General features: G+C 49.2%; 4 protein-coding genes across 4 annotated transcripts; 2 read left to right on the top strand and 2 right to left on the bottom strand.

The window, feature by feature from the left end:
- Positions 1-1,203: 1,203 nt before the first annotated feature.
- On the top strand, positions 1,204-3,325 carry FTJAE_13828 (agc ndr ndr-unclassified kinase; the record flags this gene model as incomplete). The annotated part of the gene is made up of 3 exons (XM_037347008.1): positions 1,204-1,795; positions 1,864-2,902; positions 2,968-3,325. The coding sequence occupies 3 exons, from the start codon at positions 1,204-1,206 to the stop codon at positions 3,323-3,325; spliced, it is 1,989 nt and encodes a 662-aa protein (XP_037199153.1).
- Positions 3,326-4,613: 1,288 nt separating this feature from the next.
- On the bottom strand, positions 4,614-7,721 carry FTJAE_13827 (nitrogen regulatory areA; the record flags this gene model as incomplete). Its single annotated transcript, XM_037347007.1, has 3 exons — positions 4,614-6,665; positions 6,817-7,165; positions 7,258-7,721. The coding sequence occupies 3 exons, from the start codon at positions 7,719-7,721 to the stop codon at positions 4,614-4,616; spliced, it is 2,865 nt and encodes a 954-aa protein (XP_037199152.1).
- A 7,101-nt stretch (positions 7,722-14,822) lies between these two features.
- FTJAE_13826 (uncharacterized protein) lies at positions 14,823-15,983 on the top strand (the record flags this gene model as incomplete). The annotated part of the gene is made up of 1 exon (XM_037347006.1): positions 14,823-15,983. The coding sequence occupies one exon, from the start codon at positions 14,823-14,825 to the stop codon at positions 15,981-15,983; it is 1,161 nt and encodes a 386-aa protein (XP_037199151.1).
- Positions 15,984-19,217: 3,234 nt separating this feature from the next.
- Positions 19,218-21,447, bottom strand: FTJAE_13825 (AGC YANK kinase; the record flags this gene model as incomplete). Its single annotated transcript, XM_037347005.1, has 7 exons — positions 19,218-19,695; positions 19,747-20,198; positions 20,253-20,408; positions 20,455-20,659; positions 20,713-20,824; positions 20,974-21,096; positions 21,405-21,447. 7 exons carry the CDS (start codon positions 21,445-21,447, stop codon positions 19,218-19,220), a joined length of 1,569 nt encoding a protein of 522 aa, XP_037199150.1.
- Between the last annotated feature and the right edge of the window lie 3,431 nt (positions 21,448-24,878).

Genomic DNA, 24,878 nt, shown 5'->3' with positions numbered 1-24,878 from the left:
TATAGAACCTCTGGCTTAATGCTTAGACAAATCAGAGTCTTCTTCTCATCCTAGTCCAGTTCCTTACATTTTGAGCATTCTAGAATGTTGGCGGCATGAGGGCCATTGACACAGATCCAGTTGATAAGAACCACCTTTAACATTACCTAGGTAATTCAGAGTTTTTTACTGATTTGGTGATACACACTTAGCATTAACGACTGCCATACCTAGCTTTTGAACTCGGGTGATCTTTCAGTGGGAGATAAGAATGAAGCCGGGTCCACAGCGCGATAATTACATCGTATCAGCCTCGGTTTAGAATTAATGAGATGAAGTTTAGGAGAATAATGGGGTTTATCCAAGAAGCCACCGGTGTAGTACGATACCCTAGCCATATATTCCAGCAGTTCAACAAATACTATGTGAGCGTGTACGTGTGAAAGGGTCAAGGACATATATGAGCTAGTCACCTTCGTCTTACCCTAAGGTTGGTGCTCAACTTATAGTTGAGAAAACGATCCGCCTTGTGGTTAGGGCATAAGGTAAATGCTTCAAAATGGGAGACTATCAAAAATCTAAGATTGCGTGCCTTGCTCAAACGACAGCACGTCAGCCGAACGGAGATCATTCCATTTGATGGGCGGCTGTTTAGGTCCCTAGGCAAGGTCCATCGATTACTTACTTACTTACCTTAGTGGATTATGGAGGTAGGCATGTACGTCTTGGTTGCAGTAGCAACCATCCCTAGGTACATTTGAAGGGATAGCCAATGGCGTTTCAAGTGGGGTCCCGCCCGATCACAGTGCTTGTAAGTTGTTGATCGATCTTCATCGAGCATCCAGGTTCTTGCCATTCGGACCTGTCCTCTCCAATTTCTTTCTCTTATTCGGGCTCAGCTTCCATTTGACGTGAAATTCCATCACCATCAGTAAATTCGCTTTTACAGCATCTATACAAGTCTTCTTCTTTGTCGGACTTCACTTCCACTGCCATTTCAGTGTTGATTGTTATTCTTATCTCTTCCCCACTCGCCGCCTGTCCAAGCCCAAGCTAAACAAAACAGAGCCCACCCGCTAGTCTACCCCTCGACTCCAACTCCAGCTCACATCGCGACGACAACTAAACATCCCCACCATACATATACTGCAGTGCCGAACCTTCTTCTTCTTCAAGATTCCCACGCTCAATTAAGCAGACATCTCCGGAAGAAGACAAGCAGCCATGGCTAGCTTCATGTCCAGTTTCTTTCCCGGAGGGAAAGAAAAGAACCCGGCCAGCGAAAATGGCAGTTCGCGACCTGCTACGCCATCCACCAGGGTGGACAACTTCCTCAACCCCGCGAGCACACCTCAAGGCAGCCCGAGCAAGAAGACCAACCCTCCTGGCTCACACGACCTCCCGTCTGCATTCGAAAGTGCCCTGACACTCAGTCCTCCTGTCATGGAGCCACCTCTCAAGTTGGGCCGCCCTCAAAGCGTTGTAACCCCGCTATCACCTGGCAAGACCAAGGTTCAGCCCCTCGACGAGTCCAACGTCAATGTCGATGAAAGCGTCGTCCACAAGACACGGCCTGCAAGCCCCCAAAAGAAACAAGGCCAGGAGAACACACTTCCTGCTTCTCGATTGGCTGCTACCGATTCTCCCCACCAACATAGCCATGCTGCTGTCACTCGTCAACAACACTATGAGCACAGAGAGCGACCAAACACACCTGCGACGAAGAAGTTCAACACCGCCCGAGGCCTGACACCCGAAGAGCGCGAGATTCTTCAGAAGCCCAACGTTAAGCGACTCGTCAATGTTACTCAGCTTTGTAGGCATCCCCCCCAACCCGTCGATTATGAAGGGCATCTTATTGATTGGTCTCTAATAATTTGTTAGACTTTCTTGACTATTACTTCGACCTCCTTACCTATGTTGGATCAAGACAAAATCGACTGGCAGCCTTCAAGAACGAATACCCTCCGCCCCCAGAGACTGGTGAACAGACGCACAACCAAATGTGGGCCAAGTACACAGGACGAGAACGCGCCAACTTGCGCAAGCGTCGAGTTCGACTTCGACATGGTGACTTCCAGATTTTGACACAAGTTGGTCAAGGTGGGTATGGCCAGGTTTTCTTGGCTCAAAAGAAAGACACCCGTGAGGTCTGTGCCCTCAAAGTAATGAGCAAGAAGTTACTGTTCAAACTCGACGAAGTTCGCCATGTTTTGACGGAGAGAGATATTCTGACCACCGCCCAAAGCGAGTGGCTCGTTAGGCTCCTCTACTCTTTCCAGGATGAAAAGAGTATTTATCTGGCCATGGAATATGTGCCTGGCGGCGACTTCCGCACCCTGCTTAACAACACCGGTGTGTTATCCAACCGCCATGCCCGTTTCTATATCGCCGAGATGTTCTGTTCCGTTGACGCCCTGCACCAACTCGGTTACATCCATCGAGATCTCAAGCCAGAGAACTTCCTTGTCGATTCTACAGGACACATCAAGTTGACCGACTTCGGTCTTGCCGCAGGTGTGCTCGCCCCGTCCAAGATCGAGTCAATGCGTATCAAGTTGGAAAAAGCATCCGAAAGTGCAGTTCCCTTCGGCAAGCCCATGGATCAGCGAACTGTGGCTGAACGCCGAGAGAGCTACCGGACAATGCGCGAGAATGATGTCAACTATGCCAAATCCATTGTGGGATCGCCTGACTACATGGCCCCAGAGGTCCTTAGAGGGGAGGAATATGACTTTACAGTGGATTATTGGAGTCTGGGTTGCATGCTGTTCGAGGCACTCACTGGATTTCCTCCTTTCGCGGGCGCCACCCCGGATGAGACGTGGCGTAACCTGAAGCACTGGAAGGAGGTGCTGAAGAGACCTGTATGGGAGGACCCTAACTACTTCCTGAGTAACAGAACTTGGAATTTCATCTGCACGTGAGTAAACTGCACACCCTTGATGTCTGGTCATGGCGAACTGAAGCTGACTGATTATCCCTTAGATGCATCAACTCTCGTACAAGACGCTTCTCGAATATCAAAGATATATATGCTCACCACTACTTTGCTGAAGTTGAATGGGATGTTTTGCGACAAACTCGTGCGCCCTTTGTACCAGAGCTGGACTCGGAAACTGATGCGGGCTATTTCGATGATTTCACCAATGAGGCTGATATGGCCAAGTACAAGGAGGTTCATGACAAACAACAAGCTCTCGAGACAATGGCTGAGCGTGAAGACCAAATGAGCAAGAGTCTCTTCGTCGGATTCACGTTCAGACATCGCAAACCCGCAACGGAAGAAGGCGGGAGCCCCAGAAAGCGCATTCCCACTGATGAGACGTTTGGGACGATGTTCTAGAACGAGCCCCAAACTCCTCAGAGCGTGGTTGGCTGGCGAGCTTTTGTCAGCAGGAGAACAGCCCTCCTCTGACGTGATACGAGCGGGTTGCCCCAGGCCCTTAATTCCGAGTCTCAGGGTGTGACATGCATACCGTTATGGGGATTCTTGATGTCTTTGTTGGTACTTGACCCACTGGTACTTTTCTTCTTCGATGCTGCTGTATTATCACTTCTGATACTGTATTCGACACTGCAAGTTCTGCAGCTCTGTTTTCGTGTTGTTCATTTTCGGCAGGCAGGAGTTCTATACGGACCAGGTTTTTGTGTGCACGGTCTGCTGGTATGAAGCCTGCGAGTTGCCAGGCAGCCCAGCCTACGATAGTTGAGGTTATGTATGTATGTTTTGAGAGTAGTTTCCCTCCTGGCTTTGGCAGGTATGAGGCCAGGGGGATTCCGAAGATAGAAATGGCAATACCTTCGTATTGGCTCTGCGAACCAACGAGCAACCAATTTTGACTCGACAAGACCGTTTTGTGAGAGTATGTTTCGCCTTCATGTTGACCACATATACCAACCAACCTGACATGACACTGCCCACTTCAGTATCTACTGACGCGGGAATCGAGGTCACACGGACATGCAGTTGAGACTCGAGACGCTCGATCTGTTTTCTCGTGGAACTGGTCCCAAGCATTCTCAAACCTATTCGGTGGCTTCCATTGATTGATTTATCGTACGAGGGCAAGCAAGGAAGAAAGTATTTGTGAGAGAATGAACAAGAAGTATATAATAGACTTAAGTGGTATCATCAAACCTCTTTCAGAGGGTGTGTTCGTTGCGAAATCCTGTCCCATCCATCAAATTTGCACCATCAGATACCCTCCCATTCGCTTGTTTCCAGGCCATCTATAAAAAATAATAAAAATTGGAAACCGTCAGCCAATCGTCAGATCTATAAGGAGACGTTTGGATATTGGAAAATTGTCGTGACAACTGCGCCATTTCTCGACAACATGCAGGTTTTGGCATGTGCATGATTACCCAGTAATAACCACATATCAAAGGTCATTCCCTCCCATATAACTCCAGCAACATCGGCAGCGGTACAATCCGCCGCGAGTATCCAGATAAGGTATCAATCCGTCATATGACCAAGTCTCATAGAAAACGCCACCATCCTAAACGCCCTGAAATCATGCCCCATTTCGTCCAAGTGTATCGTTCGCAAAATTTGTACCGTCATTCAAGGTGAAGTTTCCAAATCTCCATCATTATCATCAAAGCTATTTGCTTCTGTGTTGTTGCGATCACAGACTCATCGTCAGCCATTCCCATTCTTGAGGACCGGCAGAGCTACCAATCAACGAGCTCGTTTGCCCACCAGACATGCTGATCATGCCGGTAGCCGACCCTAGCGTACTGGGTCGCTGGTTCAAGTTGAAGCTGCTGGCGGACATGCCACCAGGCAAGCTCGAGATTCCAGCTGAGGAGCCAAAGGGACGTGGGCCGTCAATAGAGCTGGTTGAATCAGGACTGTCGATATCCATCGACACTGGCACATCTCCTCCAATGCTCTTGCTGTGGCGGCGTTGCCGTTTTGAAGAAGCAGTGGCGGGACGCTGCATCGACACTGATGAGGCACCAGGTCCAGGGCTAGTCTTTGGGGGCGCAGCCGCGATGGGGACAACCCCTTTACCACCCACAGCACCGGAAGAGGGTCCTGGACCAGCAAAATGGCTGTTTGGAGTGCTTCCAGCGGTGTTGGCACCCGATGTAGTACCACTTACTGGGCTATCGATATCCTTACTGCTAGGGGGTTGACTAGTAGCAGGTGGTGTCGTTACTTTGGGCGTCGGGTTGCTGCTGTTTGGTTTGGTGCTATTTGCTGTCGCAGTGGACATCGACAAGGTCGAGTTTTTGCGAGAGTTCAGGGCACTCGCCGTCTTCTTAGACCTCGTACTGCTCCCTCCAACAGGTACATTGGTCCCGGAACCACGGTTTCGCTTCTTGATCACGTCCGTCTTCAAACTCAACGGCCTCACCACGCCGTGCAACTTCAGGAAAAGACCACAGGCGTTACACAGTGGCTGACCTTCAGGGTTTCGCCTCCACAAAGGTGTTGTCTGGGTGAAACAGTTCGTACACGTGGTCGGAGCATTTCCGTCGTTCCCGTTACCGGCAGCTGACTGCAAGTTGGTGGTTGAGCCCTGCTTTGACATGGGAGGCGAAGATGGTCTGCTTGGAGCCACAGATGAGAATCCTGACATGGTCCCGTTTCCATCACCAGCAGGAGAGCTTTGCATCGACTGTGCAAGCTGCTCGAAACCATTCTGCTGTCCGCCAAAGTGAACTGGCGTAGATGCATTTCGCGGTAATTTAGGATGCTGTCTTCTTAGGTTTCCTCCTCTGAAAGACTGCGACTGTGATCGCTCAAGGCCGTTCGATTCCCAGTCTCCATTATTGTCGACAAAATCAGTTGTTGTTCCTCCAATCATCACCTGTTTGCGAGTAGGTCCGCCGGGGAAACGAGCTGCTTGGGTGCTGAACTGGCCTGGCAGGCTGGCATCCCAGCCCATTGCTCCTGACTCATCAAGTGATGAAGACATATCCTTTTGCATTGAAACATTACGATCAGCAAATGCGTTGTTGTCCTCATCATCGGAGTCGGCTCCAAAAGAAAACATGTTGTCTTGTGGCATCTGAATCGTTGGTGAAGTGACAGCTTGTTCGTTCTGGAACACCTGAGAAGGGTCGATATGCCCGAATGAGCTGGGGGCAGTGCTATATGCTGACATTGACTCCGATGCAGTGCCTGGAGCAGAGAACATAGTGCTGCCGCTGTTGCCGTTCGAGCCACCATACATGAACTGCTGGCTAAGCATACTGCCAATGCTCTGCTGAAAACCCTGTGGACGCTGCGCTCGCGCATCTTGGGATCCAAAATAGAACCCTTCCTGCTCAGGCACAGGATGAGGAGTCGAGACATTCGAGGGGTACGCAGACGCCGGTGGCGAATAAAAGTCGCCATTGTTGTTGTTGTTGTTACTCATAGATGCTGAAGGGACAGATGAATTGTGGTACATGCCAGAAAAGGGACCATGGGGTATCATAGGTGATGTCGAAGGAGAAAATGAGAAGTTCTGCTGGAAATTTCCATTGTTGACCATGGAGTCATTTTCCATAAAAGTATCGAGGTTGAAGGGAACATTGCTGCCATTAGACTGCTGAGGGATGCCGGCCTGGTTGGGCTGGTCTAGGGAATAGTCATGCAACTCTGAATCAAGATCCAGGTCATTCTGCGCGGCAGTGCTATTGACAGCTGGGACTTGGGGGGAGAAATTAGCAGGCCGCTTTCGAGTCTGGTTGTGTAGGTTAGCAGTTGAGCGCGAAATAAGCGTGCTATCACATGTAAAATAAAGAAAGTAACAACAAATTTGGAGGTTTGCGACGGACGAATGGCAATATGCGCTGCTGGTCACACAAAGAGGAGGGGCAATGGGAGTTACTCACCCTGCGATCATCGATGCTCGTTTTTCGAAGATGTCGGTTCACATAGTTGAATTCGCTACCCTGAGTAGCCTGGTGAGCTGGCTGGACGGGGACCGACTGTGGGACAAAATTCTGGAGAGATGGTTCCTTGCGGGATTTGATTGGGATGGCCGACGCCATTGAGCTGGCCGACCTATCGTCAACCATTTTATCGCCTTCGGGAGACGCAAAGTTGATAGGCGAGCCAGAATTGTCAGAAAAAATGAAGTCGTCAAGATTCATGGCATCAGGTTGAGCCAGATTGTTTTCAGAAGACTTTCTCAGTTGGGCAATGCCGCTGGGAGAGCTTTGCATCATTGGGCGTCCAAGCCTGAAAGCCCTTGTTAGCACGTCATGGACCAAATGTAAGAACGCGATTCGAAGCACAAATGACGTTGTAGGAATAAAAGGTGATTTACATACCGGCTGTTGGCGTCCATGTTCTTTTTTCTTCGAGCATCCGCCTCCTCTTGCCTCTGCTGCTGCTCTTCCTTGTGCCTGCGTATGTTGAGAGCCATCATACGCCAAGTCAGATTCTCCATGCGGTGCTGGCTGGGAAGCTGGTGCTTGGTCCTCGCGAAGAATTTCCAGACCTGAGTCGCAAGCGGATCATCCTGCTGCATTCTGTCGATACTGCGATCGGAGTCGGCCAAGCCATTCTGGAGAAATGGGAAAAGGGCGCTGCCGCCCAGTCCCTGCCGGGCAAGGGAATATGTGGTGGCCATATCGGTCTTGTGCTCCTTGAAGCTGGCCGAAGCGTCACGAGAATTTGGGATGCGGTTCGAGTTGCCGCTGCGCTGAGTGGGAGCGTTGTGAATAGCAGCGCCAGGCCATGCACTTGGCCTTCTTGGAAAACGAAAGTCGTGCTCTGTTATTGTTGGGTTCATTGTTAGAACAGGACTTGAGGTTGCGATTGAGACAGATGTGCTCATGGAGGAAATAATGGCCGGCTTGTGGTGGAGCGAGGATTGAACGGGCTATGAAAGAGAGAAGAGAGTATGAGTGAGGGTGAGCGAGAGGCTGAGGTGACGAAGAGAAGGGCCCCCCACGTAGTGGCTTTAGTGGGAGGGTGTGAGAAGGTTCGGGTGTGGGTTGCACTGCTGCAGCTGCTTGCAGTCCAGATGCCGCTCAATAATTTACAGCGAGCATGTATGGGTGGATGGCACTGTAAGTTACAGAACCTAGCTGCAGCTGCAGCTGTAGCTATAGCTGAGAGCGGTAGGGCACTGAGCAGAAATCCAACCTCGCTGAGATCAGGGCAACCAACTCACCACACCCAAAAGCGGCCACCTCAGACCGACTGGGATGCACCAGGTTCCGGGCGGGGTGGGGTGCTTGTTTTTGGGGGATGCTCCGGGGGCTTCAGTGGGCACCCGGCGTCAGTGAGGAGCGGGTGAGCGGGCGCTGTCCACCGGAGGAGAAAGCCCAGAGCGATTGAAGGGGTTGGGTGTTGGTGTTTGGTGTAGGTGTAGAGGAACGATCGAAGATGAGAACGTACGTACGTTACCTTGGTACAGTAGGCACCTTGGAGTTGATGATGTATGTACTCCGCACTATAAACGCTGATGCCGGTAAGGATATACTTGTGTCGTCGAATGAAAGGACCTTGACTGGTGGAAGGATGAGATGACGAGAAAGCCAAAAACTTAGATGTAGAGGGGGAGGGGGGAAGGGATGTGGAGGGTTTTGAGAGTTGAGTTGAGTTTAGGTTCGTCGAGTCGAGTCGAGTCAAATAGGATCTTGAGGTTTACAAAAGAGTAATATTCATCGAACCGATGGAGAGAAAGAAGACAGAAGGAACAGAAATGACTGGCTCGTTTATTTCCGTACAGAGGGTAATCAATCGTTAGTGCCCCACGTTACTACTGCCAGTCTCAGCAGAGAGCGCATCCATCGCACATCGACCCCCGACCAGAAAGAAACCAGAATGAGACTAGACGAGGGCGAGGATGAGGATGACGGGTATTCGCCAAGCCCTTCATCGTCTCGACAGGTACTGTACCCATCACAGCGGATCCCGCCACAACACTTAGGCCCGAATCGACAAAGATGAGCCTGCTACTTTGCTACAGAGACGGCTGAACTAGATGCGCTTGGAAGAGTCACTCACTGAGAGGTCAAGGGAAGGAAAGCCGCAATCGCATTAGGTCCAATCCAATAGATTCAAGTTTAAAAACCCGCCCACCTGTGGGTATACCTATATACACTAACACGCTGCCGATTCCTATAACCGGACCTCCACGTCCCCTCCAGAGGATACCTTACCTATGGCCCATCGATCAACTACGGAGTCCAGGGAGCCATGGCCGCCGATTGTTGACGACTACTTCAGATTTCAAGGGTCCAGGCCCATTTTCTACATGTACGTATGCCACGGAAAGTGGTCGCGGGAACGCCACATGCAGCAGGGACGAGCATTCAGGACTTTGCTTTTGTCCAAACCCCCCCAGGCAATGACATTGTGTGTACGGAGTATGTAAGTCATTCATTGTGTCAACTGTCGACGTCTTGGCTGAATACCTCGAAAGGCCATATTATGCTTTCTTGGATGGAATTATTTGGGATTTTCAGACACTTATCAAACTCATCTCATCTTTCTTATTTATCAATTAATTAATGACAATTCCCGTTACACCTACTCCGCACTTTTGTCTTGATGCTGAGGATTTGTCGCCGCGAGCTCGGCGGGACTTCCTTCTTTGTTTTTCCCTCATACCTCAACCTCCTCCGACTGCGGATGCGTTTCGCAGCCAGAGGGGATAGTGCCTTCCAAAACATCAAGGCTTACGCAGGTTCCAACGCTTGGAGAGGAAGCTACCTAGCTCTTTTGTCTTGCCTCGATTCTATTTGTTTTTTTCTTGTGAAATAAGACGAGAAAGAGAGAATCATCTCACGAGACCCTCAAGTTTAGCCACCAACAACTCAACATGGATGATCACCAGCTCAGCTAAAGTCTAAACATACAGTATAGCTGACGAACCCCGGAACCATGAGTGGACAACGATCACTCTTGCTCGGGCAAACACCGCCAACTTTTAGGACCCACGATGTTGGGCTTGTCCAGGGCATCAAGAATCGAGAAGCTTGCTCTTCAGCCGTGTCAATGGTCAAGGGGCGCTAGTCACGTCCGACCCAATGTGCCTTGAATTTTCAAGATCCAAATACTGATCTGCTCTGCTCTACTGGCTGTACCAAATAATACCCAGCCAAGCGGATAGACTATCGACCAAGGCGCGATCTATACTTTGGTGTCGTTCTGCAGTGTACATGGCATGTGCCTGCTCGAAGTTCCGTTAACCGCCTCAAGCACACAACCCGGCCGTTCTCGCAAGCATGGCAGCCTACGCTTGCCTGAATCCGTACTGGTCTGAGTCGACCCTCAACGGCCGGATATCGCTTGTCTACATGTGTTTGTTACTCTTCTTGACCAAAACACCAGTTTGAAAGCCGAGTCATGACGCCCGTTTCTAACCTGTGTTTCGGCATTACCTGCTAGGGATTTGGTTTGTTCATGTTGTTTTTCGATATCACTGCACGGAAGGCATCACGATTTTGAGCTATCCTATAGCATCGCGTCTGTCACTTATTAAGACGTAGTATGCAAGTTGAAACATATCTGGTACCGAGGCATCTGTGCGACTTCGGATGATGGCTCAGTGGAGTTTAACCATTGCCAGATTTGTCCATACTGGCGATCGCGTCTGTGGTAATTTGCCGCACTGCTCTCTGCATCTCATTCCTTCATTGAGGCAACTTCAGAAATGGATATTGAATATCGGGGAATGAGAGAGCTTGAAAGTTGAATGTATTTGGAACGCTTCATCAAGACAGACCCACGACCGTGCGTGAGCTTGGGCTAGGGGTCACCCTGGCAGATTTAGATGGTGGAGCCATATTACTAGCCGCCACATACATACAATTCAGCCCAGCAAGAGGATTTTCAGGGTACCTGGTCGCTGGTTGCTCGATACAGACCAAGTTCATGGGCCTGTACATCCGTCACAGCGAAGCAAATTAAAACTCTGGTCTTGGGGCTGTCACCTCGGCTTCTGGAGATGTATCTTCACAAGTAAGGAAAGGATGAACCGCACGACGTTAATTCTCCCGTGGTGGCTGCCAACTAAAAAGACAAGACCAGAGGCTCTTCAATAACACATGCCGTCGGTGTGCCTATCCAGACGCTTATTGGACGAGGTGGTTCGTCGCAATTGCGGCTCCGAACAACCTATTTGAGACTTCGTTCTGGAAACATGGGCGTCGAGCAACGCACGAACGAGTAGATTCGGGGAATACGGAGCTGGAGTAATGGGGAATTGGAGCACACGTCCAGATTCGCTGTACCACCACTTCTTGGCGGAGAACTCTGGGGACCGTCTTGACTTCGTATCGTGTTACCAAACAAGCACCAGACAGTCTTCACGAGTCAAAGTACAAGGTTTAGGTACCAATCTACGGATACTACTCCGTAAGTTTGAGGTTCATTCATGGATGTTCCGAAAGACAGGGTATCTGGCACCTAAATTCTTATTCTTCCCTTGGACAGATTTGAACTGACAGGGTTTGATATTGACTTTGGCCAACTTGTGTCTTTTGGGAACTTCACCAACAAGCTCCGAAGTTTGAATGTAATGCATTCGATTTTCATTAGAAGAATCAAATATTCAAAGCATGCATTAGCCGGCAGCAGCAGGCAAAAGCAATCCCTGGCTACATGCAGATGCTTATTTTAGCCGCATGTGTATATCCCGGTGAGCTGCACGACGACGTTGGACGGTTCGAGACAACAGCATTTAGTGGAAGTATTGAAGTTGGTGGAGCGCAACACATCCACTCTCATACTCAAACTCTCTGTCTCACACACGCACACATAGCGAGAGCACTTGCATCAACCCCCACTTACTACCCATGAGCCGGCAGGGATGTTGACGGGCGAGCTAGGAGGGTTAGGGGTGCCTTGCTAGTGGTACTTGGGCAGCAGGTATGGCTGTTCCGGTATTTTCCATCGTCATCACCAAGACAATCAGAGTCTAGACTGATGATACACCTTTGATAGACGAGTGTAAGTCAAAGCTGGTCGTTGACAGAGCATGTGCAGAATCTCGTCTTTGCGGTGTCTATCATCGTATAGCACCACAGCCAGGAACGCAATTAACATGAGCTGCATGGGCATATTGATTCTCCAAAACCGACATCGCGATTGGGCCCGGAGACTTCTCGCCATAGCCAGCAAATTAACTCTGATACCTAGTACATGTTCGATTTGAATGAGATCAAATAATAACACCGAAAACGAATTCTATCCTCCTCGGGCCGGGAAACATGGACGAACGGGAACCCTTGTCACTTTCAATGCCTCGTTCCTGTTGATGGCTTGCAACCACTCGGCTGTGAGAGGCTCGTGTAAGCGTTGCGCCCGCAAATGATTCAAATACTGCACTAAACGACCGAGCATGGTGTCAGCGGCTTGACCATCCTAGTCATCCATGAGAGTGTGGGTTCGATCTTTAGCCTGTTGCTCAAACAAGCACTGGATCAATAATAAATTATAAATCCACTGATCAATAGGTATTATTGACATCCGGCAAAACAAAGATCCAAAGGCTTTAAAGGCTGTTCGGTACAGAATACTGGTCTGAAGGCTGGACGACGCCCGCCTCAGTTAATTTCGACCACTCGGTTCAGTAAACGAGTTCAAGCGCCTGAATAGCACAGGAGTAGCAGACGTAGCCAACAAGGGCAAGCAATTCCAGCAAAATGATCATTTATAAGGTGTTCACTTGAATCAAATGGTCATACTGGTTACCTTAGCCCCAATGTCGCCTCAAGTGCCCAAGAAAGATGGTATTATGATGGAGAGTCATGCGGGAGTAGGTTTCCGTCAAGCCTGAATCGCTTATAACGCTCGAGATTCTGGGCAGTTCTCCGCTTCCTAGCATGAAAGAAAGCATGTGTTGAGTCGATGCAACTTCACTTCCTGACTTCTCCTCAGCAACGACAGCGGGAACAAAGCTCTATGCATATATCCTTTCCCCACACGCTGCTCAGCCTGCCAGACTGGGGAGTGGTGATCAGGGAGAACAGGGCCAGGGCCGGAGGACCTTCAAAGGGAAACCCGGTGGCAGTGAAGGAACAAATCAAATCAAGTGGCTCATTTGATGGGTAACACGATCTGTAGACTCAAGAGTCAGAGAGTCTCGAGCGGATCTCGCACGAGAGAGAGCCCGGAGTGTCGCCCCACTATAGCGGTGTGGGCCAGAGATAGAGACAGATATTAATATGTCATGCCTGCTTGTGTCCCCAGACATTAGGAGTGGGTTGACCGATCAGATCTCTCAGCGCCATTCTCCAACGCCCGCAACAGTACCCTAGCCCGCAAATCAACATGTGAGATGCACTCGAGCGGCAGAAACCAGCAAGGAAAGTAGGCCACCAGGCGCAGGCCTGTCGTGAGCCATTTGCTACGTTAGTTGCTACCGGCATGACAGTTCTCTAGCTTCGGTCAAATCCCCGAGAGCCACCTATCAACAGAGACAGTCAAATTTGAGGGATGATGAGTGTCAGTGCCGCCTCGGTGCAGATTCACTGTTTGAGCCCTCGGGACCGGTTTCTGGCTTCCTTGCATCCGGTGGGAATAGACCTGGGAATCAACTTTGAATATTGCTTTGCCTGCAGGTGGGGGACGCAGTTCGAGTTGGGGGTCCACGGAGGAGCATTGTGTGCGAGTGCAACACTCCGGACGGACGAGACCATGTTATCTCCTATCTCAAGAGGCATGCTGCTCGGCTGACCTTGGCGGTTAAGGTTGCGATCATCGGGCAGGGGTAGAGGGGTTGCCAACGGAGGCGAGTTGGACCATGATGCGCTCATCTCATCGAACTGCACGAGCATCACCGGTGAGGTTGCTGTCCGGAGGTCTTGCTTGGAGCCCATGTCATGCTGGAGACTCCTTCACCACTGCCAGGCTTCTCATCTCATCTCAGAGCCAGTGCTGAGCGGACCAGGCGTCTTCCCAGCCGAGCTTGTTTGGGGTCTAGACACAGTATGCTCGGAAAGTTGGATACATAAAATCCGGGGTCCTCGAGACTTTTTAACTCATGTGTTATCTCTAGCACGTACCAATGCGAGTCATCTCTGCAATCCTACGTGGCTGTTGACCCTCGTCGCTTCTCAAAGGTTCTCAAGGCTGAAGATTAGATAACTAGGTTCCCCAATCATGACCTGTGTCTGGCTGTGTATACGGGTTTATCAGTCCGGAGAACCAAGAAACACACTATCCGCATTACAGAACAAACGGCCGCATATCAGTTGAAGCCAGTTGCTCTGTAACCTTATCTCAGCGCCATCGCCCTGCATATCTGTGATACCATAGCCTTAAATTCGTCGATGCTGCTGCTTTGTCACTTCTGCCGAAAACAACTGTTGAAGGGACTCTTGTCCTACGTCTATTTTTGTTGTCAAAGAAAGAGACACGAGACCCCGTTGGTCTTACAAAATGCTCAGAGGTCAATGCATACGAGACCGTAACCGTAGCCATTCTTTGTTTTCCTCATGCCTAAGGACCTGTACTCTTTGTCAAACGAGACCGATCGAGACACGAAACAATGTTCTATACTTGGCCCGGTCGAATAGATAGTCATATGGAGGAACGATTCCCCGAAACGATGCGAGCGACAGAATCCCAATACAATAAGATAACAAAGCACCTCGATATGGCCTTTCATAGCGAGCTCTATCATGAGCTCTTCTCTTTGTCAATTAAGTCAGGATGATGCTATTCTTGCAATTGCTTTCAACATTGTAAAGGAAGATCCTTGAGAATGAGACGTCCTACCCAGGTGTTTATAGACTGATGAACCCCATGGTTCACGACAGATTCAGAATGGCCCCGAAGCATATCGACCACACGAACGAAAAACATGCATATGAACTCTCCGATACGTCTCCCGGTATCTCTGTTTGTGGTCTTCACCACCCGGTATGCGTCGGCGATGCCAGTAGTAAAAGGGCCTCCAGTGTTGAGCAAGGAAAATACCGAGTCACTGGTATCTCACGCCCTTAGAAGCTTTACCAGCCTGGACCAAAGGAACAAAGAGACTTCGCAGGACAATCCCGTAAGAGACTATGCGAGGAGTGGTGCCGATAAAGGTGCAATTGTGGGCGGCACTGTTGCTGGCGGAATCATCATTTGCTTTGCAATATTTTTCGGTGTTCTCGTCCTCAAGAGATGCCTTGTTCCTCAAGGAAGAAACAATAACAGGATATTTGATGAGAAACCTTTACGTCTAGGTACTGAGACACCAGGAACGAAGACCTCGGCTCACACTTCATGGCGTCAGACGTTCAACCATCGAATATCGGTCCCGTATGCAGACTCTGTATACTCTCAGGGATCTCTCGGAGACACCGCAGCTGCCACCCAAATGAGTAGGGCTTCTGCCCAACCAATCCCGCTGCCTACTATACCGCCAAAGGCTGCTCAGATGTTGGGAGTTGAAAATACGAAATCGACAACACCGCTTGCAAAGACACCTCTGTCGTCACCTCGCTTGCCAATTACACCTCTTTCGGAGAACTTTATGCCAGAGACTCCTATTCTTCAATACTCTTCGTCCCAGACTTCTCCGAAGCAGAGTCCTCTACGAAGGAACCCTCCATTGCTGCCCCCTCCGCAGAATCCTCCTCCTCAAGGTCGGCTGCCGCCTGTCCCTACCCATGAGCCACCAGCTATTGGGGTGTCCAAGTCATCCAGTAACCCCCGGGATCGTACATCCTCCGTCTGTACCATGAGTACTCTTGGTATGGAACTTCTCCACGATGTGATGCAACCCCGGGACTCAACCACATTCAGCCCACCCCCTGGAAAGGCGACCTTCTTTCGTTCACCACGGCCAATTTCAAAAACAAATCAGCCGCCTCCGGTAGCCATGAGAAATTCCAAAGGGCAGAATGCAGTGCCTGATAGACGATACTTTGTACCGTTGTTCAAGAACAATGGACAGCTGCCGAGTCCGACATCGCCTGACGAGGGAGTGCTTTCAGAACCAGGGGCAAGGAACAGAACGAAGAATATTACCAATCTCAGGGCGGAAACAGTTTTAAGAGACTCTTCGAGGGCCGGGTTATTCTCTCTCGGTTACAACAAGATATGAGCCTTGCAGGCCGAGGCTGGGTGGAATTCATGGCATTAATTAACGTTTGTTACACTTACACCAACTATACCAAGCACTATTTATTTATCTAGCGTCATATGAAACTCAATATACCAACATTTTCTGTTTAGTCCGCGAAGTTCTAGCATCAAAACAACTTCTGTACTCCCCCAGTATTACCCATCCTTTACCTTGATGTTTGTTTTCACCCTTTTGCGGAGTCCTGGTGAAGCCCAGATGACTTGATACACAGTCTATCTATTTACTATATACTCAATCAACTCTCTTTAATATCTTTAACATTACCCAAGACTGTCAACCCACATATTTGTCAAAAAGCTGTTTTGACAAAAGACCCTGCCGTTCCGTGACATGTTGGAATGCGCCAGAAACTGATGGCGCATACGACGAGAGAAGTCACACATTACAAAGTGATATTTTGCAATTCTCTGTGAGGGACACCTTAGAATATGAATCAGGGGTTTCGGGGTCAAACCTGGAAACAAGGCTGGAATCTAATGGCCGGGCACTGTAATTTCCCTCTTCTAATCATCACCAATACTCATTACATCCTCCGGTTTCTTGCTAGGCAACGAAACTCACTCACCACTCCATATGCCTCCACTCCGTGGCGCGGTATGGATGAGCTGGCACCTGGTATATGGCTCTTGTAGCGGCTTATACAAGTACAAAGACAGGTATCATCTAGAGTTTCCTATAGATACTGATAGAGTATAGTTTCGATTACGATCTGGCTTATATCGCACATGAATGTCAAGTATATTGGTTCCATATCGCAGGGCCGCTGTCATGGCCCGCTCAGCCACATACGCTCCAGCGTGTGAATGGAATACCAATCCTGGAGGAAGAGCATCAATCTAGAGACCCTTGAAACATGGTTCACGAGTCCTGTAGCCTGAAATTGCGTTGCTGGAAAGGAGGATCACGGCTTAGGTATGAGGGGGCCTCGCTTTTCTCCCAGTTATAATTCGACAAGAAAACCGCATATTAATAGATGTCAAGCAAGCGCTCTTTTTAAATTACCGTTTCCATATACCAGCTCACCATCATAGTATCTATCGGACAAGAAACACAAGTACCACTTCCATCTGCCAGCCAGAAACATCCTGTACAAGACCTCACTTGTCGTCTAAGTGCCTTTGTGGTCGCTCTTAACAAACTCGACTGACAGTGTAGGAAGCTCCGAGTACTCTTGGCCCTTAGTTGCATAAGCAGTATGGAAACATCCGGTTGATAAGCCCCTTCTCAGGATATACGACAGCCTTTCATGAAGTCAACCAGATGAACATGGAGACATGTCCTCCAGACAGCAGATCCCATTAGAAACCTTTGGAGCCCGCCGATCGTCCCTCCATACTCATACCATCCACCCGTAACTAGGCGCCTACGCCATACATGTCTTCCGCTTCCTCACCAGAGGCACTCGACAATTCGGCCAACTTCAGAAAGTCTCGCCCCAGAAAAAAAGCATCAAACAATTACTATAGTCTATCTTGTAGCTAGTCTCGAGTCACGCTGGCCTATCATTTCTGATGGTGAAGAATAGGACTATTGCCGCGTTGAAGTCCCATAGGATACCAGACTGGGAACCCAAGGCTCACCAACTATGCCTTTGGGCAGTCAAAGCAGAAGAAATCTCTCAGCATTGCAACTAGGACAAGATTTCTTCGGACCCCAATTGGTATCATGATATCGTCCGCCTGTTTATGTCAAGAGGTTTCATAAAGCAAGGCAGCACCCCCCGGGGGGCAGGGACAGGTTCAACATCGGACGGACGATATATAAACCGTTTTCGGTACATTACACCGTGTTTTACTCCATCATACTAAGTATAAATGCTTGTTGGTTATCTTAGTTGATGCCTCTTTATCACCGAGTTCCTCGACCACAACAACAATTGGGAAGACACGGCCGCCACCAACCAATTGGGCAACAAATTCAGTCGTTGCTATGACTAAGAGGCCATTCTCTCTCTGATTACAAGTGTGTGTGTGGTTCGAGCAGAGGATTTTCAGGATGTGGTTGACAGTTATCATTTGAGTATTGTGTTGTTTCTGTTGGTTCTGTTGGTATCAAAATGTGAATAAAGGAGGCGGATGACCCTAGACTCAACTTAAAGCTACTTCGAACAGTAGATTGATTATAAAGTCTTACGGAGCTTGAGACTACGCATGTCAACAGTCATGGAAGGTATCATTCATTGCTTACCATCGCACCCACTGTGATACTGTCTCAAACGTCTCCGTGCTCATCACTCTGAGTATACCCTCTAGTCGCTCCGGATTTCATTTTCCTGCCTTGAAGAAGACCTCTGGGCTAGTTCACGCCATGAGTCATGAACTAAGAAGATCGTTTACTTCCGGTGCATTCCCGAATCCTCATACCCAAGGAGTCAAGGGTCAAGGATTTCTTAGTGTTTGAAGGCGTTTCTTAAGAATTGCATGAATCAGGCGAATAAGCAGGTCAATATCAAAGTATAATGTGTAATGGGGTATTATTCCAAATATGCTCACAATAATAAATAAGTTAACCATCAATACCGGACATCTTGTGGTAGTGCCCCTCTTCCCCTAATTGCCTCCAACCCGCCCAAGTCCAGTTGTATATGATCCTTCTCTTCCGACCAGACATTTGTGAAAATGCCGTTAGTATGAATAATGTGTGTAAAGATATGATTATATCCCGTCAATGTCACCCTCACGGAGAGAAAGACGCCCTTGCGAGTGAAGCATCCGCCCGCCAGTCATTGTAGGTTCAAGTGAATGAAGTGCCCCTGCAAACGCTAAGCTCCCCTTCCTATTGGTGATTTACTTGGTTCGTACCGCGTTGTTACAAATTAGCGTTCGTTTCTCTGATGCGTTGCCCCCTATAACTAGAGACGGAAAGGGCGTCTAGCCGTAAAACATGACCGAACGCCGTAATGAATGAAGTAGAGGCCGTTTCTCATCGTCCTTGCGCTGCTACTACTGCCGTGTCTTGATCGAAATACATGCTCGAGTGCGGCGGTTGAACAGTGACCAGGAAACGCGGTGCTAGTGCATGCCGGATCAAGCAGGCTGGTACCGCAGGGATTGTTGGATGATCAATTCCTTGGTGCAGACTCTTCGGAGGATTGAGGCCGATAATTCTCGGTGTTGGCGTGCAATTCGTCGACTGGCTGTTTGTCGGTCGACTTTGAGACGCAAAAGGCCTGCTGTGAGCCTCGATGGTCCTCTATCCGATGACAACTCGTGCGCCTTCTTTGCCCAATACACCCCTTTCTTTCGGCTTGGGGCTATTTGTGCGACCCTTCTTGCCCTTGAGAAATCCAAACATGCCGCCGGAGCCTTCATTCTTGCCGTCGCCAATATTGTTGGCATCTGTAGGCAAGGTTGCATCCTGGCGAGCTAGTTCAGACCAACTACCGCTGCCATCGAGAGTTACTTGTACGCCCCCAGTAGGACTTGTCATCCGTTGGCCGGCAACAATCGGGACATGGCGAGCTCGGAAGTCATTCTGCAGTGGAGGTGGCGGAGCAGGGCGTACAGGGCGTCCCTGTCGGCTTTCATTGCTGGTACTTGGGTTAAGAGGTGATGACTGATAACCTCCATTGACTGCGGGCATAGGCGTTGCTTCATCCGTTGTGATCGCTTGAGGAGCGTTGTCCGAGTCGGGATGCCCTTCTGGATTGACACCAGTACCCTCAGTGATTCTGTTCAAATTAGCAAATCGATCTCATAGCAGCCAGTCTAGGAGGTCATACCGTTTATAAGCAGCCACTGTATAGTCGAATGGCTTGAAATCCGTCTCAATCATGCGATACAGCTCGTCTTCCCTGATCTCCTTCTCAGTTGCATCGTCCTTTAGACGCTCTCGTGGTTTCTGGCGTCTCGCACGGGCTTCGAGTGGAGCCTCCTCTAATAGCAACTCTTCGAGGTCGTATGTGGCATCGAAATTGGTCTTCTCGGATGAAGGAACAAATATGGGCTCGATTCTCTTAAGCTCGAGTAGCTCGAAATCAAAACACTTGAAGAATTCGTTTTGCGTGAAGCTCTCCCATGTTGAGCCCATCCGAGTTTCGCGGTTCGGGTCGAGCGCGGAGCCGATTGCGTAGAGGCAAGCGAGGGATACAGGTGGCTGCGTAACGGGGTATTTGGGAGAAGCGGCCTGGATCTGTTGACTGAGAGATCCTTCGGAGCCCCCTTCGAACGGGCGCTATATCAAATGAGAAAAGACGTATATATGAGTGGCACAGTTGAACAAGCTTACCTTGTTGTAGATACACTCGTAGAAGAGAACACCTAAGGACCACCAATCTGCCCGCACATCGTATCCTTTGCCAGCGTAAACTTCAGGTGCAAGATAAGCCAAGGTGCCGGACTTGCTAGTAAGTGTCCTTCCTGGAACGACGTCGGAAGCGACGTTCTATTTTCGTTAGTATTAGTTGCATTTGAAGGTAAGAAGAGCTTACAAAATCTGTTAAATGGACATGGCCATCCGCATCAAGAAGGACATTGTCGGGTTTGATATCTCGATGGATGATATTTTGGCTGTGCACATATCGCAAAGCACATCCAAGCTCGGCAATCCAGAATCTAACAGCCTCTTCGGTAAAGGTCTTTCTCGAAATGTGAAATCGCAAATCTCCGCCAGTCATTAGATCAACCACCAGATACCTGTTATCGAATGTGAGCTAGCACTAGATGGTGCAGATTATAGGAGGGCGTACATGTACTCAATATCTTGAAAGCTGTATCTCAAGTTGCAAATGAAAGGATGGTTAACATATTCCAGCATTCGACGTTCGCGGATGATGTTTCGCACGCTTTCGGATCGTACGACTGCGAGGTAGAAAAGGATTAGCATTGTGTCACAGAGATGATAGAAGATTCCATCAGATTGATTATTGCCACCGATGGAAGTGGTGCATGGACCGAGATCTCGGGTCCAAAGCCAAGCGTATGGTCTGTAGGGAGCGCCCTGAACTTACCTTCATCTTTACGGATGTATTTGAGGGCAAAGGACAAGTTGGTGTCCTTCCGCTCAACAATTCGCACCTTTCCAAAGGCACCTCGGCCGACGACTCGCAACAGGCGGAAATGATTCAAGTTCACTAAAAAGCTGTCAGCATCACCCACCAATCAGAGTGTCATAAAATTAAGGAGCAGGAGTATGTAAAGCTGCGAGAGCAAACAAACAAAAACAAAACAAAAACAGGGAAACTGGTTCGCGAAGAGCGTGGATAGAGGTTGCATTATACACGTGGGAGACAGGATGACGCCAAGTAATATGCGGCTGAAAGACAACAAATGGCATGCAGGATCACGGGAATCCCAGATAAACCAATGGCGATATAGATTTGGGGGGAACGACAACAGTAACGAATACAAAGAAGCTTCTGAGCTGAGCTCCTTGACGTACCTTCACCGTTCAGGTCGACGGGCTTTCCTTGGCCATTGCCCATCGCGAGGGGATCGATATGTTGGACAACGTTGAATTATCGTGAAAGATAGCAAAGTCCCATGCTGAGTCTCGAATCTAAGGAATGGATCGGGGGTGGAGTCGGAGCGCCGTGGTAGTATCTCGCAGGGCACTCTATCTTGCGGTGTAAATCGTGGAAATCAAAATTCGGTTCGAGACAGAGGATGTATTGATGGCAGCGAGTTCGATGATGCTGATGGCGACGACGATGATAATGATGATGATGGCAAAAGGATCAAAGTCGCAGGGGTGTAGCAGCAGAAGCAAATGCAGCTCAAAAGTCAGCGAAGCAAGATGAGGCTTGGCTTGGCTGGGTTTGGACTGGCCGGGCGCTTGTGAAGTCGAATCGAATCGGGACGCGGACAGAGCAGGGTCTGGACCTTAGCGGACAGCGTAAAGCACGGGAGGCGAGAATCGGATTTTTCTTGTAGTGCAATTCAGTCCAGCTTCGATCTTTTTGGGGGGATGAGACGTCGTTCGGAGGTCGGTGGCGGCGGGAGGTCAAGGGGACGGCGTGCGACTTGGGACCGACTTTCTTGGGGAAGAGAGAGGGGAGAGAAAATGGTCTTTTGAGGGGGAGAAAAGGAGGCCTGGTGAAGAGGGGCTTGTGGAGGCGTTTCGAGACGTGGGATGTCAAAGTGCTCTAGTTCTAGCTGAGTTGCCTAGCAGACTAGACTTGTTGGAAATGGAGAAGAAAGTGTAGGTACTGCTTGTGAAAATACAAGAAAGATGGAGAACAGCGGCAATAGCGGAAGGGAAATGGTCTAATATGGGCAATAGATGGCGATAAGAGACCTAGCGGTAAAGGCCTTTGACTAAGTGCAAGTTTGAGAGTATGTATGGATATTCCAGGGAGAGGAAGAAGAAGAGTCAATGGAACAAATGGAAATGGAAGGTCTCGGTATTAAGTTTAGGTACCTAGGTAGGAGGAGCCAGCACCCTATTAATCAAAGTGTCGTAGCTCAGTAAGGTACAGGTAGGTGACCGTAGCGGTAGCGGTAGCGGTAGCGGGCAGCTGTGCTAAAAGGGAGAGGGGGGGGTCCCTGTGTTTGAAAGGTGTTGACCTGATGCTGCACATTAATCTACAAGTTGTCGAATCAATAACGAATCCTACCTACTGCAGACATGGAAACATCACAGGAGAGCCACACCTTCAAACAAAGAACTAATCAACTAGTGATGCCACTCTGAGCTTTCAGGGCGTACATGTCGGCTCCCGTCCCTGACGAGCCGTACCAGTACAAGCTTCAGAAACGGACGGGAGTGCAATTCGACACGGCCGAAAGTAATTCATGGTCTGTGCCTATTTAATTCCGTCCTTTGCAAACTCAAGTGGTCAGTTGTCTGTAGGTAGTACATTTATCTCTAGTTCCCTTGCAATCCAATGTAAGAGAGCACGGACAACTGCATCCGTTGGCAGGGGTCCAGAATAATGAAAAAGCTAAGAGCCGGAGCAACAGCACGAAAGAGGTCAGAAAGCCACGTCCAGAAGAGCAGTGATTTTCGGGTTTCTGCTCGCTTGTCAGACATTAGCTCTGCCTAACTCTTGACATATATCTGGTTTATCAACGGGGAAACAGGGGGTGTTTCCCAAGCCAAGATGTTAGTTAGCTAGCTTATCAACAGATGGCGTCGAGTTGACTCCAGAAGAGGAATTCCTATCGTCTGGTGTAAGACGGAGGATTCGACTTGACTCGACTTGGTGGATGCCTTCATGTGTGCTAGGAGGTATAAAACAACAACTAACTTGCAGACGATGTTTGCTATTACTAGTAGGACAGAGTCGTGTACTGCAAAGTACCAGACCCGACGATTGCCATTGCGGCACACAGTGGGCTAAATAACCGACCAACGATAGTGGCCGGTGGCAGTCCAGCCAGAAGGAAGCTCCTGGTTGTTTGTTAGCATGGGATGGAATGGCTTGGCTCGGCTTGTGGGATATAGATAATGGCATGAGAATTGAAGAATGACTAGAGAAATGTCATGGTATGACTTTACTTTACCATTTATCAGAAAATGTGTGGTTGAAACTGGTTAGACTGCTTAGGCTACTTGAAAGTGATGTTTTGAAGTTGTCTATCTCTACTCTCTAGCCTTATGTTGATATATTCCACAACTCCCGTGAAAGCAGCCTTTCGTCTCCCTCTCTCTCCCAACTCTATCTTGACCATCTCACGTCTCACAAGATGCCGTCGTCGCATTGCCTTGCATGGGTGAGTTTGTCTCTCTCTCGCTATTCCCATTTTCGTGCTCAGCTGGCTCAGAGTTGAGTTCGTTCATCTGGCCCCAGACCATGACAAGGGTCCTGACTCTTGTAAGAGAGCCAGCCAAACATGACAGGGAGCCGTATGTACGACCTACCCTGGTTCCACTGTCGTTCAAAAAGAGCCCAGGATGCAGAGAAACGTCCTGCGTCCCTAGGTGCAGCATCGTTGACCTGCAATGTAACTATGCTAAAGGTGCACTATACCGCCAAAGATCATCACCACGTTCATCTCCTTTCTTTCTATTGACAAGTAGAAACACCCAGTTTCATAATCATATAATTTTTCATTGTTTCAGGAAGCCACACACATCCGGCATGTTTCCCTCTCTACGGTTACCGCTTACTACCACCTTGCATGTTCATCCGTAACATAACATTACACAGTACATTACTGACCAACTGATTACCTCCCCTCTTGTTCGGCGTGTCCGAAGGGGTAGTGCTTGTGGATAGGCGGCGCGCGTGGCGGAAACCAGTCTAACCACTGATCAGCTTGACAACTTGACTAATAAGACCAGACCATTTCGTGCCCCGTCGACACAAGATGGAAAATACGCACGCTGTTAGTCGTATCCCAAGTACCTTTCGACATGTGCTTCACGATGCAGACCATTTCTGACCTTTATCGCCGAGGCGAATCAGCTGCCGGGCGTGTGAGAGTCTCCTAATGCGTACAGTACTCACTGAAGCTGTGCTCACGATCTACATGTCGATACATGCTAATGTTGACTTGGCGGCTTTACAAGTGCTCAGCAACCAACCAACTGTGACCTTTGTCGCTTATTCGCCAATTGGCCAGTTCTGCTTTAATCTTGTTGGATATTAATGCTTTATTGAGGAAGCCGGATATGGTATTCACACGTTCAAGCTCTCGGATTCCATGTTCCTATTGCAGAACTCAAAACTCCGATCATGGCTCATTGGCACGGTATTGGTCCTTGAGATAATCGCAATTGGCCAGCTGAGCAAAGATCTGCTCCGCCTCAGCTCAAATTTCAAATTTCAACCTCGGATTTACGGGATGCCTAGGTTCGCCGGAGACGCATTCCCCTTTTCGCCTGGACTCAATACATAGCACTCTGCTGCTAGTGATGGTCTCCAATCTTTGAGCTCTTGTTGATGCTTCGTGGCGTAAACCAATATGGGGG

Source organism: Fusarium tjaetaba (genome assembly GCF_013396195.1).
Source record: "Fusarium tjaetaba strain NRRL 66243 chromosome Unknown NRRL66243_c0000485, whole genome shotgun sequence".
NCBI classification, from domain to species: Eukaryota; Fungi; Ascomycota; class Sordariomycetes; order Hypocreales; family Nectriaceae; genus Fusarium; species Fusarium tjaetaba.
The sequence above is the reverse complement of the archived record's forward strand: the minus strand, read 5'-3'. Positions and strand labels throughout refer to the sequence as shown.